General features: G+C 50.8%; 1 protein-coding gene across 1 annotated transcript in view; it reads left to right on the top strand.

The window, feature by feature from the left end:
- The window catches only part of LOC139235155 (pro-neuregulin-3, membrane-bound isoform-like), a 666,662-nt gene that overhangs the window by 624,044 nt on the left and 27,855 nt on the right, over positions 1-14,763 (top strand). Inside the window, exons 4-5 of the mRNA XM_070866375.1 lie at positions 5,041-5,067; positions 10,977-11,079. Of these exons, the coding sequence (XP_070722476.1) occupies positions 5,041-5,067; positions 10,977-11,079 (130 nt within the window). The remainder of the gene's footprint in view (positions 1-5,040; positions 5,068-10,976; positions 11,080-14,763) is intronic.

Genomic DNA, 14,763 nt, shown 5'->3' with positions numbered 1-14,763 from the left:
GTCGCAGACACAGGTAACTGGCCGCAGTCACTGGTCGCAGTTACTGGTCACTGGTCACTGGTCACTGGCCACAGTCACTGGTCACTGTCACTGGCCACAGTCACTAGCCGCAGTCACCGGTTATTGGCCGCAGTCACTGGTCACTGGTCGCAGTCACTGGTCACTGGCCGTAGTCATTGGTCTCTGGCCGCAGTCACTGGTAACTGGCCGCAGTCACTAGCAGCAGTCACTGGTCACTGGCTGCAGTCACTGGTCACTGGCCGCAGTCACTGGTCACTGGTTACTGGCTGCAGTCACTGGTCACTGGCCACAGTCACTGGTCACTGTCACTGGCCACAGTCACTTGTCACTGGCTGTAGTCACAGGTCACTGGTCAATGTCCACAGTCACTGGCCGCAGTCACTGGTCACTGGCCGTAGTCGTTGGTCACAGTCACTGGTCACTAGTCACTGGCTGCAGTCACAAGTCACTGGCCACAGACACTGATCACTGGCCGCAGTCACCGGTCACTGTCACTGGCCACAATCACTGGTCACTGGCTGTAGTCACAGGTCACTGGTCACTGGCCGCAGTCACTGATCACTGGTCACTGGCCGCAGTCACAGGTCATTGGCCGCAGTCACTGGTCACTGGCCGCAGTCACTAGCCGCAGTCACTGCTCACTGGCTGCAGTCACTGGCCACAGTCACTGGTCACTGGCTGCAGTCACTGGCCACAGTCACTGGTCACTGGCTGCAGTCACTGGCCACAGTCACTGGTCACTGGCCACAGTCACTGGCCACAGTCTCTGGCCGCAGTCACTGGTCACTGGCCGCAGTCACTGGTCACTGGCCGCAGTCACTGGTAACTGACCGCAGTCACTAGCCGCAGTCACTGGTCACTGGCCGCAGTCACTGGCCGCAGTCACTGTCCACAGTCACTGGCTGCAGTCACTGGTCACTGGCCGCAGTCACTGGTCACTGGCCGCAGTCACTGGCCGCAGTCACTGGTCACTGGCCGCAGTCACTAGCCGCAGTCACTGGTCACTGGCCGCAGTCACTGGTCACTGACCGCAGTCACTGGCCGCAGTCACTGGTCACTGGTCACTGGCTGCAGTCACTGGTCACTGGTCACTGTCACTGGCCACATTCACTGGTCACTGGCTGTAGTCACAGGTCACTTGTCACTGGTCACTGGCCACAGTCACTGGCCGCAGTCACTGGTCACTGGCCGTAGTCGTTGGTCGCAGTCACTGGTCACTAGTCACTGGCTGCAGTCACAGGTCACTGGCCACAGACACTGGTCACTGGCTGCAGTCACCGGTCACTGTCACTGGCCCCAGTCACTGGTCACTGGCCGTAGACGTTGGTCACAGTCACTGGTCACTAGTCACTGGCTGCAGTCACAGGTCACTGGCCACAGACACTGGTCACTGGCCGCAGTCACCGGTCACTGTCACTGACCACAGTCACTGGTCACTGGCTGTAGTCACTGGTCACTGGCCGCAGTCACAGGTCACTGGCCACAGTCACTGGTCACTGGCCGCAGTCACAGGTCACTGGCCGCAGTCACAGATCACTGGCTGCAGTCACTGGCCGCTGTCACTGGTCACTGGCTGCAGTCACTGGCCGCAGTCACTGGTCACTGGCCGCAGTCACTGGCCGCAGTCTCTGGCCACAGTCACTGGTCACTGGCCACAGTCACTGGTCACTGGCCGCAGTCACAGGTCACTGGCCGCAGTCACTGGTCACTGGCTGCAGTCACTGGTCACTGGCCACAGTCACTGGCCACAGTGTCTGGCCGCAGTCACTGGTCACTGGCCACAGTCACTGGTCACTGGCCGCAGTCACTTGTCACTGGCTGCAGTCACTGGTCACTGGTCACTGGCCGCAGTCACTGTTCACTGGTCACTGGCCGCAGTCACTGGTCACTGGCCGCAGTCTCTGGCCGCAGTCACTGGTCACTGGCTGCAGTCACTGGCTGCAGTCAGAGGTCACTGGCCACAGTCACTGGTCACTGGCTGCAGTCACTGGTCACTGGCCGCAGTCTCTGGCCGCAGTCACTGGTCACTGACTGCAGTCACTGGCTGCAGTCAGAGGTCACTGGCCGCAGTCACAGGTCACTGGCCGCAGTCACAGGTCACTGGCCACAGTCACTGGTCACTGGCCACAGTCTCTGGCCGCAGTCACTGGTCACTGACTGCAGTCACTGGCCGCAGTCACTGGTCACTGGCTGCAGTCACAGGTCACTGGCCACAGTGTGAAGCGGGTAAATCCAACCATTGTTAGTCCGGTAATCTCAGGCGTTACAATGTTTTCAATCATCAGTCACAACTCAATGTATCGCCTAGTTTCTAATGAGAGTAAAACACGAGTTCAGAGCCATGGGTAAGATGCAGAGCCAGAGGTGGTGCATCCTATGCAGCTGTTTAAGGGTGGGAGTGTGGGTGGGGTATCTGGACCCAGCTTTGCTCTCTCACGGGAGTAGTAACAAGTGGTTCTGTTACGGGACCAGTAATCCCGAGGCCTGGAGGAATGATCCAGAGTCACGAGTTGAAGTCCCACCACACATGGGGGATTTAAATTCAGTTAATTAATTTTTTTTTTAAATCTGGAATAAAAAGTTAGTATCAGTAATGGTGACCATGTAACTACCGGATTGTCGTATAAACCATCGGGTTCACTGGTGTCCCTTCAGGGAAGGAAATCTGCCGCCCTTACCCAGTCTGGCCGATATGTGACTCCAGACACACAGCAATGTGATTGGCTCTTCACTGCCCCCTGAGATGGCCCAGCGAGACACTCAAGGGCAATTAGGGATGGGCAATAAATGCTGGACTTGCCAGCGATGCCCACATCCCGTGAATTAATAAAACGAATTCCTGGTATCTCTCTGCCAGTGTTGACTCCAATCCCTCAGTTCTGGGACGAGGTGCTGCAATAAGGGATTGGACTTTTGTCTCAGTATTGCAGATTCAGGAGAATTTGGACTCTGACAATCCCATTCACAGGAACCGATGATGCCATTAGCTGTGGCCAAATGTAATGGTCTGCCGAGATCTCTGTGCTCCTCTAATTCTGCCCTCCTGAGCATCCCTGATTATAATCGCTCCACCATTGGTGGCCGTGCCTTCTGTTGTCTGGGCCCCAAGCTCTGAACTCTCTGCCTAAACCTCTCCGCCTCTCTACCTCTCTTTCCTCCTTAAAACCTACCTCTTTGACCAAGCTTCTGGCCTGACTTCTCCTTATGTGCTTCGGTATCAAAAAAAAGAACAATGCTCCTGTGAAGTACCTCGGGATGTTTCACTATGTTACAGGCGCTATATAAATACAAGTTGTTGTTGTCCTCCAGTCCGACTCAAAGATCAGACACTGACCAGTTTATAATAAGTGGGCTGGAGCAGGAATGTCAAACTGAGCCAGAAAATCCCGAGCAATTCTTCCAAGGCTTCACATTCCATAACCTTGTGGGGAGCTGTAAAGGGGCAGGCTAGAATCTAACTCGATGGGGACACGATATTTAGGGGTACATTTTGTGGGACTCCATCCCAGTGGAGGGCAGATCGAAGAATCGATCCTGAGGTGAACACTTTTCATTCTCAGCATTCCCACTTCAGTCACAATTTTCCAGCCTGTCCCATTCTCCGATACCAGCTCCTCCATCACCCACACACTATCCCATTCTCCGATACCAGCTCCTCCATCACACACACACTGTCCCATTCTCCGATACCAGCTCCTCCATCACACACACACTGTCCTATTCTCAGTAGCGTGAATGTGAGCAGTTGCAAGCTTCAATGGAGTTTGACACGAGTATGATTTCTCATTTGATTTCTGCACCCAGAAGAGTTTGAAAAATTCCACAGTTCTACTGAATATCTGTCTGGTTCTCACTTAAGTTTACTGACACTATCGCCCTTTCTCAGAGTCCCACAATTGCAAAGAGACAACCAGCAGAGGGGTGGAGATTTGGGGAAGAGTTTGGAGATTTGGGGAAGAGTTTGGAGATTTGGGGAAGAGTTTGGAGATTTGGGGAAGAGTTTGGAGATTTGGGGAAGAGTTTGGAGATTTGGGGAAGAGTTTGGAGATTTGGGGAAGAGTTTGGAGATTTGGGGAAGAGTTTGGAGATTTGGGGAAGAGTTTGGAGATTTGGGGAAGAGTTTGGAGATTTGGGGAAGAGTTTGGAGATTTGGGGAAGAGTTTGGAGATTTGGGGAAGAGTGTTTCTGTCCCACAATTCCCAGTAGACTGGAGGCCATGTGTAATGTCTGCATCTGCCACCCAACTCACTTCAACACAACGGCAGAGAGAAACCACTGATGCTGAGGAAAAACATTATCCATGTAACTGTATCTGGACTGATGATGTAGCTACCCAGAGCTGGGATGGGTGGTCTCTGCATGGAAGTTGATGGGGTAAATTTTAACCTTTACTAAGAGCATTGCTTAACAGAACTGCCTGAATGAAATTAACGGAAGATAATCACAGGTTTATATGTAACCTTCAGAGCCGCTGATCGAGCGGCTCTTTGTCGGCTGGTGCAAACACGATGGGCCGGAATGGCCTCCTTCTGCTGTAAATGTTTCTATAAAATGGAGCTGGTTCTGTACCAGGCATGTCCTTGTCACCCAGCTGCCCTGTGGATGTGGCCCCGGGCAATGTTTATCTTCCAGACTGTAAATCCACTCCAATCTATCGCACTGCGCGTTACAATTCCATGCAGCAGCGTGCGTGGCACAGCAAGCTCGAGGGGCTGAATGGCCTCCTCCTGGTCCTGTGATTGACATTGAACTCACTGAGGCGGGGGAATCTCGCACTCGAGTGGCCAAGGCACAAATCCCAAACACATCGAGCATTTCAAAAATGAACTGTTTCTCTGCTACAATCGAATGCGAGATCTTGTTCATGTGATGTTGACAGGAAATGAGCTGAACTTGTGGGTAGCAGCACGAGGAGTTGCTCTCTCGCTAATTGAATCAGATTGCATGAATTGTATGATACTGGTTACTGATATCTCTCTCACTCTCTCTCTCTCTCTCATTGTGAAAATCCTAATGCAGCAGAACATCTGGGAATAGAATTCATGGGTATGAACTCCGCTCTCTTTACTCTCTCTCTGCGACTGCCTCTATCCTTGTATTTCTGTATGTTTTGTCTGTAGCTGTGTTATGCCTGTCTCTCTGTCTGTGTCTGGTCTCTGTGGCCCATTCTCACACTGATTCTGTGTGAGTAATGTCCCACTCTGCGCTATCGGGACCCTGGGGTGAAAGATGCTGCCATCATTGGGTGGAAATGTCCACCCTCCTTTGCAGGCAGTGACGGTCAGTCCAGAATGGTGTTAAAGAGGAGCTTCAGAACTGAACTGTCAATGATCAGTGCCGGGTGTTGGCTAGACTGGTATAAGTCTGACTCCTGGGACTCTGCAGTCCCCTCACATGCGCTCACATCTCCTGCTTTTCATCAATGCCTCTCAGCCATGCCTGCATCGTCCTGTGATGGTCACTCTGCCTTTGAACAAAGTCTCCCTCCAACATGGTCTCATTCTTCAATCATGGCCTTGAACACCCAATGGTGGCTTCAATTAATCACCACTTACCTGATTCCTCTTTGGCCTTTCACCCTGCAGTGCCCTGCACTGTGACCCTTGGCCTTTCACCCTGCAGTGCCCTGCACTGTGATCCTTGGCCTTTCACCCTTCAGTACCCTGCACTCTGACCCTTGGCCCTTCACCCTGCAGTGCCCTGCACTGTGATCCTTGGCCCTTCACCCTGCAGTGCCCTGTACTGTGACCCTTGGCCTTTCACCCTGCAGTGCCTTGCACTGTGACCCTTGACCCTTCACCCTGCAGTGCCCTGCACTGTGACCCTTGGCCCTTCACCCTGCAGTGCCCTGCACAGTGACCCTTGGCCTTTCACTCTGCAGTGCCTTGCACTGTGACCCTTGGCCCTTCACCCTGCTGTGCCTTGCACTGTGACCTTTGACCCTTCTCCTGTATTTTATAAGGCGACCATATCCCCGCTTGCTTCTCTTGTGACGTCGAGATGATTCGAGCAGGCTAATAGGCAATTCTGATCAATATATCATCAGGAAAGCAAATCGCAGCCACCCACTGCCCCATTGCAGCCCCAGCCTTGGCCAACCCTGTCTCCCCGCCCCGCCCCCATTGATGAGTGCGGGGCTTTGACTGGTTATCTGCACTGTCTCTGTACTCAGTGGCGGGGGGCACCAGCACTCGCTGTTCATGTGGCTCAGCTCCATTCCGTGGGGTCGTCGCCCAGAGAGGCATTGGGTGCATGTTAGGCCCTTCTCGCTACGAGTATCCATGGGGGATTTCTCTCAGTACTAAGGACTGTTCTGGTTGGCGGGAGAGAATGTTTAGCCCAACCCCGTGCCCTGTGCTCACTGACAAAGGAACAATCCCCAACTCTGCAGAATCAGCAAAAGTGAGGAACTTCAAATCACCTTTCCAGCAGCGAACCGAATCCACGTGTTTCACCTCAGCAGAGGGTCTCAGAATGTCTGCAATCTGTTCTGGAAACAGAATTTATTTAATTGATAAAATTATAATTTAAAATAGTCAGTCAAACAGCTACAGTCCCATAATCATAAGAACACAAGAAATAGGAGCTAGAGGAGGCCTTTTGACCCCTCGAGCCTGCTCCGCCATTCAATACGACCATGGCTGATCTGATCATGGACTCAGCTCCACTTACCCGCCCGCTCCCCATAACCACTTATCCCCTTATCGTTCAAAAATCTGTCTATCTCCACCTTAAATGTATTCAATGACCCAGCCTCCATAGCTCTCTGGGGCAGAGAATTCCACAGATTTACAACCCTCAGAGAGATGAAATTCTTCCTCATCTCAGTTTTAAATGGGCCGGCCCCTTATTCTGAGACTATGTCCCTTAGTTTTAGTTTCCCCAATGAGTGGAAATATCCTTTCTGCATCCACCTTGTCGAGCCCCCTCATTATCTTGTACGTTTTGATAAGAATCACCTCTCATTCTTCTGAACTCCAATGAGTAGAGGCTCAACCTACACAACCTTTCCTCATAAGTCAACCCCCTCATCTTCGAAATGAACCTAATGAACCTTCTCTGAATTGCCTCCAATGCAAGTATATCCTTCCTTAAATACTGAGACCAAAACTGTACGCAGTACTCCTGTGTGGCATCACCAATACCCTGTACAGTTGGAGCAGGACTTCTCTGCTTTTATATATCAAACATTCCAGTATAAACATCTCTGTGATCACTCGATCCGCACCAACACTGACCCCTGACCCTTTGTACCGCCCCCAGACGCCTCACACTGGCCCCTCGCACTGACCCCTGACCCCTTGCACTGGCCCCTGACACCTCACACTGACCCCTGACCCTTCACACTGACCCCTGACCCCTCGCACTGACCCCTTCCACTGACCTCTGACATTTCACATTGACCCCTGACCCCTCGCACTACCCTCAGCAGATTGTGTGAAACAAGTCCACTCTCCTTCAGCAATCAGTGCGAGTTATAGCACTCAGGACCTTGCATCAGATATTGATGCACACTGTCCCACCACACACTCTCAGGGCAGGTACAGGGGGTTAGATACAGGGTAAAGCTCCCTCTACACTGTCCCATCAAACACTCCCAGGGCAGGTACACGGGGTTAGATACAGAGTAAAGCTCCCTCTACACTGTCCCGTCGAACACTCCCAGGGCAGGTACAGGGGGTTAGATACAGAGTAAAGCTCCCTCTACACTGTCCCACCACACACTCCCAGGGCAGGTACAGGGGGTTAGATACAGGGTAAAGCTCCCTCTACACTGTCCCATCAAACACTCCCAGGGCAGGTACACGGGGTTAGATACAGAGTAAAGCTCCCTCTACACTGTCCCATCAAACACTCCCAGGGCAGGTACAGGGGGGTTAGATACAGGGTAAAGCTCCCTCTACACTGTCCCATCAAACACTCCCAGGGCAGGTACAGCATGGGGTTAGATACAGAGTAAAGCTCCCTCCACACTGTCCCATCAAACACTCCCAGGGCAGGTACGGCACGGGTTAGATACAGAGTAAAGCTCCCTCTACACTGTCCCATCAAACACTCCCAGGGCAGGTACAGGGGGTTAGATACAGAGTAAAGCTCCCTCTACACTGTCCCATCAAACACTCCCAGGGCAGGTACAGGGGGTTAGATACAGAGTAAAGCTCCCTCTACACTGTCCCATCAAACACTCCCAGCGCAGGTACAGGGGGTTAGATACAGAGTAAAGCTCCCTCTACACTGTCCCATCAAACACTCCCAGGGCAGGTACAGGGGGTTAGATACAGAATAAAGCTCCCCTTACACTGTCCCATCAAACACTCCCAGGGCAGGTACAGGGGGTTAGATACAGAGTAAAGCTCCCTCTACACTGTCCCACCACACACTCCCAGGGCAGGTACAGGGGGTTAGATACAGAGTAAAGCTCCCTCTACACTGTCCCATCAAACACTCCCAGCACAGGTACACGGCGTTAGATACAGAGTAAAGATCCCTCTACACTGTCCCACCACACACTCCCAGGGCAGGTACAGGGGGTTAGATACAGAGTAAAGCTCCCTCTACACTGTCCCACCAGACACTCCCAGGGCAGGTACACGGGGTTAGATACAGAGTAAAGCTCCCTCGACACTGTCCCATCAAACACTCCCAGGGCAGGTACAGGGGGTTAGACACAGAGTAAAGCTCCCTCTACACTGTCCCTATCAAACACTCCCAGGGCAGGTACAGCACGGGGTTAGATACAGAGTAAAGCTCCCTCTACACTGTCCCATCACACACTCCCAGGGCAGGTACAGCACGGGGTTAGATACAGAGTAAAGCTCCCTCTACACTGTCCCATCAAACATTCCCAGGGCAGGTACAGCACGGGGTTAGATACAGAGTAAAGCTCCCTCTACACTGTCCCATCACACACTCCCAGGGCAGGTACAGCACGGGGTTAGATACAGAGTAAAGCTCCCTCTACACTGTCCCATCAAACACTCCCAGGGCAGGTACAGGCGGTTAGATACAGAGTAAAGCTCCCTCTACACTGTCCCATCAATCACTCCCAGGGCAGGTACAGGGGGTTAGATACAGAGTAAAGCTCCCTCTACACTGTCCCACCAGACACTCCCAGGGCAGGTACACGGGGTTAGATACAGAGTAAAGCTCCCTCGACACTGTCCCATCAAACACTCCCAGGGCAGGTACAGGGGGTTAGATACAGAGTAAAGCTCCCTCTACACTGTCCCATCAAACACTCTCAGGGCAGGTACAGCACGGGGTTAGATACAGAGTAAAGCTCCCTCTACACTGTCCCATCAAACAATCCCAGCGCAGGTACAGGGGGTTAGATACAGAGTAAAGCTCCCTCTACACTGTCCCATCAAACACTCCCAGCGCAGGTACAGGGGGTTAGATACAGAGTAAAGCTCCCTCTACACTGTCCCATCAAACACTCCCAGGGCAGGTACAGGGGGTTAGATACAGAGTAAAGCTCCCTCTACACTGTCCCATCAAACACTCCCAGCGCAGGTACAGGGGGTTAGATACAGAGTAAAGCTCCCTCTATACTGTCCCATCAAACACTCCCAGGGCAGGTACAGGGGGTTAGATACAGAATAAAGCTCCCCTTACACTGTCCCATCAAACACTCCCAGGGCAGGTACAGGGGGTTAGATACAGAGTAAAGCTCCCTCTACACTGTCCCACCACACACTCCCAGGGCAGGTACAGGGGGTTAGATACAGAGTAAAGCTCCCTCTACACTGTCCCATCAAACACTCCCAGCGCAGGTACACGGCGTTAGATACAGAGTAAAGATCCCTCTACACTGTCCCACCACACACTCCCAGGGCAGGTACAGGGGGTTAGATACAGAGTAAAGCTCCCTCTACACTGTCCCACCAGACACTCCCAGGGCAGGTACACGGGGTTAGATACAGAGTAAAGCTCCCTCTACACTGTCCCATCAAACACTCCCAGGGCAGGTACAGGGGGTTAGATACAGAGTAAAGCTCCCTCTACACTATCCCATCAAACACTCCCAGGGCAGGTACAGCACGGGGTTAGATACAGAGTAAAGCTCCCTCTACACTGTCCCATCACACACTCCCAGGGCAGGTACAGCACGGGGTTAGATACAGAGTAAAGCTCCCTCTACACTGTCCCATCAAACATTCCCAGGGCAGGTACAGCTCGGGGTTAGATACAGAGTAAAGCTCCCTCTACACTGTCCCATCACACACTCCCAGGGCAGGTACAGCACGGGGTTAGATACAGAGTAAAGCTCCCTCTACACTGTCCCATCAAACACTCCCAGGGCAGGTACAGGGGATTAGATACAGAGTAAAGCTCCCTCTACACTGTCCCATCAAACACTCCCAGGGCAGGTATAGCACGGGGTTAGATACAGAGTAAAGCTCCCTCTACACTGTCCCATCAAACACTCCCAGGACAGGTACAGGGGGTTAGATACAGAGTAAAGCTCCTTCGAGGGTGGACGCTGTGTGGTGAGCGGAGCGTTCATTGAGGTGCTGTTGAGCTGATAGAAGCTAAAACTGTGGACTGAATGTTTGAGTAAGGTTACGTGTCAGAGGGAAAGCCCGTCATTGATGAAAACATACAGGCAGACAACACGCAGAAACACACGTGCACATTCACAGAGACACTTAATGACACACAACAGACATGCAATCTCACACACAGACATATTCAAGCAGACATAAACATAACGACAAACACAAACATCCATACACACACATGTGCATGTACACACATGCACACAAGACACACTCAATCTCACACACACATGTATATACACATGTGCAAACATGCATCCACACAAAACATCTACCTATTCATCTCGATGCAAGTACATTTGAACGTATGTGTACATGACCATGTGTTGCTCACAAACACAGACACAGACAGATGTGGCAAAAAGTGATATTTTCTGCTTGTGTTTGTGTCCACAGAGAGTGAGGATATGTACCAGCGACAGATCATGTCAATAACCTGCATCACCATTGGACTGACTGTAGTCGGGATGCTTTGTGTGGTTCTTTACTTCAAAACAAAGTAAGGATGATCCCTCTGGATTTATATCACTTAAACGTATTCTCCAGTTCAATGCTCTTAGTGTTGCCTCCTTCTTCATTGGCCCATTCATTTGTTAGTCTGCTCCCTTATTGGTTCATTTTGTGTCAGCTTGGCTCAGTGGGCAGCACGCTTACCTCTTAGCTCAAAGGTCATGGGTTCAAGTCCCATTCCAGAGACTTGAGCAGATAATCTAGGCTGATACTGCAGTGCTGTGCTGTGAGAGCGCTGCACTGTCGGAGGTGCTGCCCTTTGGATGAAACGTTAAACCATAATATTGGCAAACAACGATGTTGAACAGCAACGTAAAACATTTAAAACAGTTTTGAACAGAGTCCAGGAAAATATTTTCTGCTAATTAAATAAGAACAAGCTAAACACTAATGGGACACCATGGATGAATAAAGTCATCAGGAAACAAGAAAAGAGGCAGATAGACGGTCAGAGGGGAGTGCACAATAAGGGACGACATGAAGGGATTAGGAGAGAAGTCGAAAAAACAATTGAAAGGCTCAGAGGAATTATGAAATTAAATTATCAAGGAACACAAAACACAATATTAAATATTTTACAGGCACATAAATTAAAAAAGGAAGATTGGGATAGGAATCGAGCCACTAAGGGGTGGACAGGATAAAAACGCAGGCAGTGATAGCGAGACAGCAGAAATATTAAATCATTACTTAGCTTCAGTATTTACCAGGGAGATAGAACACATGGAAATGACATTGAATGATGAGATCAGTAATGAGTGAACTGCATTTAAAATAAAACAAGGAAATACACTAAATAAACCAATGAAACGCAGGAGAAATCCCTGGTCCAGACGGATTACATCTGTGAATTTAAAAAGAATCTTGGGAAGAAACAGCAGAGGCATTACTACACATATTTAGTAATTCTTTAGCAAAATATGTAGTGCCAGAGGACGGGCAGATAGATGAGAAGGGAGATAGAACATGTCTAGGGAACTATAGACCAGTCAGCTTGACATCGGTGGTGGGAAAAATAATGGAATCCCTATTAAAGGAGAAAATAGAACATGTAGAAATGAAAGATTTAATGATAAATAGTCAGCATGGATTTCAAAAGGGAAAGTATTGCTTGACCAAGCTCATTGAATTTTTTGAAGCGATAACAGAGAGAGTAGACAAGGGTAATACAGTAAATGTAATGTATCTGGATTTTTAAAAGGCCTTCGCTAAAGTATCCCATAATAGACTGATGAACAAGGTCAGAGAATGTGGGGTCAGGGGACAAGTAGCAGAATGGATCGCTAGCTGGCTTCAAGGACAGAAAGCAGAGAGTAGGGGTAAAGGGTAACTATTCACAGGGGCAGAAGGTGGGTCGTGTTGTTCCACAAGGAGCAGTGCCCTGGTCGTCATAAACTTTGAGAGAGTGAAATCCGTTCCTGTTTATATGGGAGAAGAGATTGATCATGGCCACAGGGTGCTATCGCTATCAATAGCTCCTTGTACATTGCAACATCATACACTTGTAGCATTGCAGTGCACTGAAATACTGCTCCTGGTTACCCTGGGCTGGGATTGTAACTGGTGGCTCCAGTGGCTTGCTTGATGCATCTGTGCACGGTTGATTGAGGCTCAAAGGGCCGAATGGCCTACTCCTGCGCCTTTTTTCTATGTTTTCTATGAATGTTGTTCATGGCCCCATAGCATATAGAGTGGGAGTGGTGGTGAGCTGCTGACAGTATGGGAGTTCCTGCAGGGCATGGGGGGTGCAGGGCAGATTGCTGCATGTTGTGTAGCACAGGTGCTGTGGGGTGAGGCGAAGGGAGGACTGCTGGGTCAGCATGTTGGGAAGGGGGCTCCTTCTCCCTCTGCACTGCGTCACAAGAGGCAAACTCCAGAAACGCACTGTGGCTTCTTTTAGTTTTGGGGGAGTTGCAAAATGAAAGCTTCACATCGGAATGTACAACGGTGAAGAAAATCAGCAGGAAAGAGATGGAGATTGAAAGAAGCCAACTCGTTGGGAGACTTTAAATATACTCACAATGTTCGATGTGTGCTGAGCCCCTACTCCATTATTTGGGGTTGGATTTACAACCAGATAATCACGGGGGCAAAATGTTCTTCTCAACAGCAGGGGAGTGGATCACTCACCCTTTATAGAACACACTCACTTTTCATTTCCGAATATTTCTGAATCTTACAGGTACAGTCCCACACACACTGACTCTCACTGGGGTACGGGTCCCACACACACTGACTCTCACTGGGGTACAGTCCCACACACACTGACTCCCACTGGGGTACGGGTCCCACACACACTGACTCTCACTGGGGTACGGGTCCCACACACACTGACTCTCACTGGGGTATGGGTCCCACACACACTGACTCTCACTGAGGTACGGGTCCCACACACACTGACTCTCACTGGGGTACAGTCCCACACACACTGACTCTCACTGGGGTACGGGTCCCACACACACTGACTCTCACTGGGGTACGGGTCGCACACACACTGACTCTCACTGGGGTACAGTCCCACACACACTGACTCTCACTGGGGTACGGGTCCCACACACACTGACTCTCACTGGGGTACAGTCCCACACACACTGACTCTCACTGGGGTATGGGTCCCACACACATTGGCTATCACTGAGGTACAGGTTCCACACGCACTGACTCTCACTGGGGTACGGGTCCCACACACACTGACTCTCACTGGGGTATGGGTCCCACACACACTGGCTCTCACTGAGGGACGGGTTCTGTTGTGTATCTGTAAAGCATACACTCCCATGTTCCACCACCAGGGAGCGCATCCCCTGAAATCCCAAGGGATCCCAGCATCCCTTGGGAGCACTGTATATAAGCCGGCCCCTAAGGCCTGTTCCTCACTCTGGAGTGTCTTAATAAAGACTGAGGTCACTGTTACTTTAACCTCCCTGTGTGCAGTCTCATCTGTGTTAGGAACACAATAACTGGCGACGAGTATACGAATCCAATGCAAAGATGCAGCAAACTGTGGGCATCCTGGAGAAGTTCTCGGAGGGTGAGGACTGGGAAGCCTATGTCGAACAGCGAGACCAGTACTTTGTAGCCAACGAGCTGGACGGAGAAGGAAGCGCTGCAAAAAGGAGAGCGGTCCTCCTCACAGTCTGCGGGGCACCGACCTACAGCCTCATGAAGAATCTTCTGGCTCCGGTGAAACCCACACATAAGTCGTATGAGGAGCTGTGTATACTGGTTCGAGAGCATCTTAACCTGATGGAGAGCGTGCTGATGGTGAGGTATCGGTTCTACATGTGCCAGCGATCTGAAGGTCAGGAAGTGGCGAGCTATGTCGCCGAGCTAAGGCGACTTGCAGGACAATGTGAGTTTAATGGCTACCTGGAGCAGATGCTCAGGGACTTTTTATACTGGGCATTGGCCACGAGAACATCCTACGAAAACTTTTGACTGTTGAGACACCAACCCACAGTAAGGCCATTGTGATAGCACAGGCGTTTATGTCCACCAATGATAACACCAAACAAATCTCTCAGCAGACAAGAACTAGCAATGTTCATAAATTAACTGGAACTGTGTTTGCGAGCAGAAATGTACAGGGCAGAAACCACGAGTCTGCAACTGCCAGCAGGCCTCAGGTGACCCAGATGACTCTCAGTCCCCAACAAAGGATGAATGCAAGGCA

Source organism: Pristiophorus japonicus, chromosome 22, assembly GCF_044704955.1.
Source record: "Pristiophorus japonicus isolate sPriJap1 chromosome 22, sPriJap1.hap1, whole genome shotgun sequence".
In the NCBI taxonomy this organism is placed as follows: domain Eukaryota; kingdom Metazoa; phylum Chordata; class Chondrichthyes; family Pristiophoridae; genus Pristiophorus; species Pristiophorus japonicus.
This window is presented reverse-complemented; position numbering and strand designations above follow the sequence as displayed.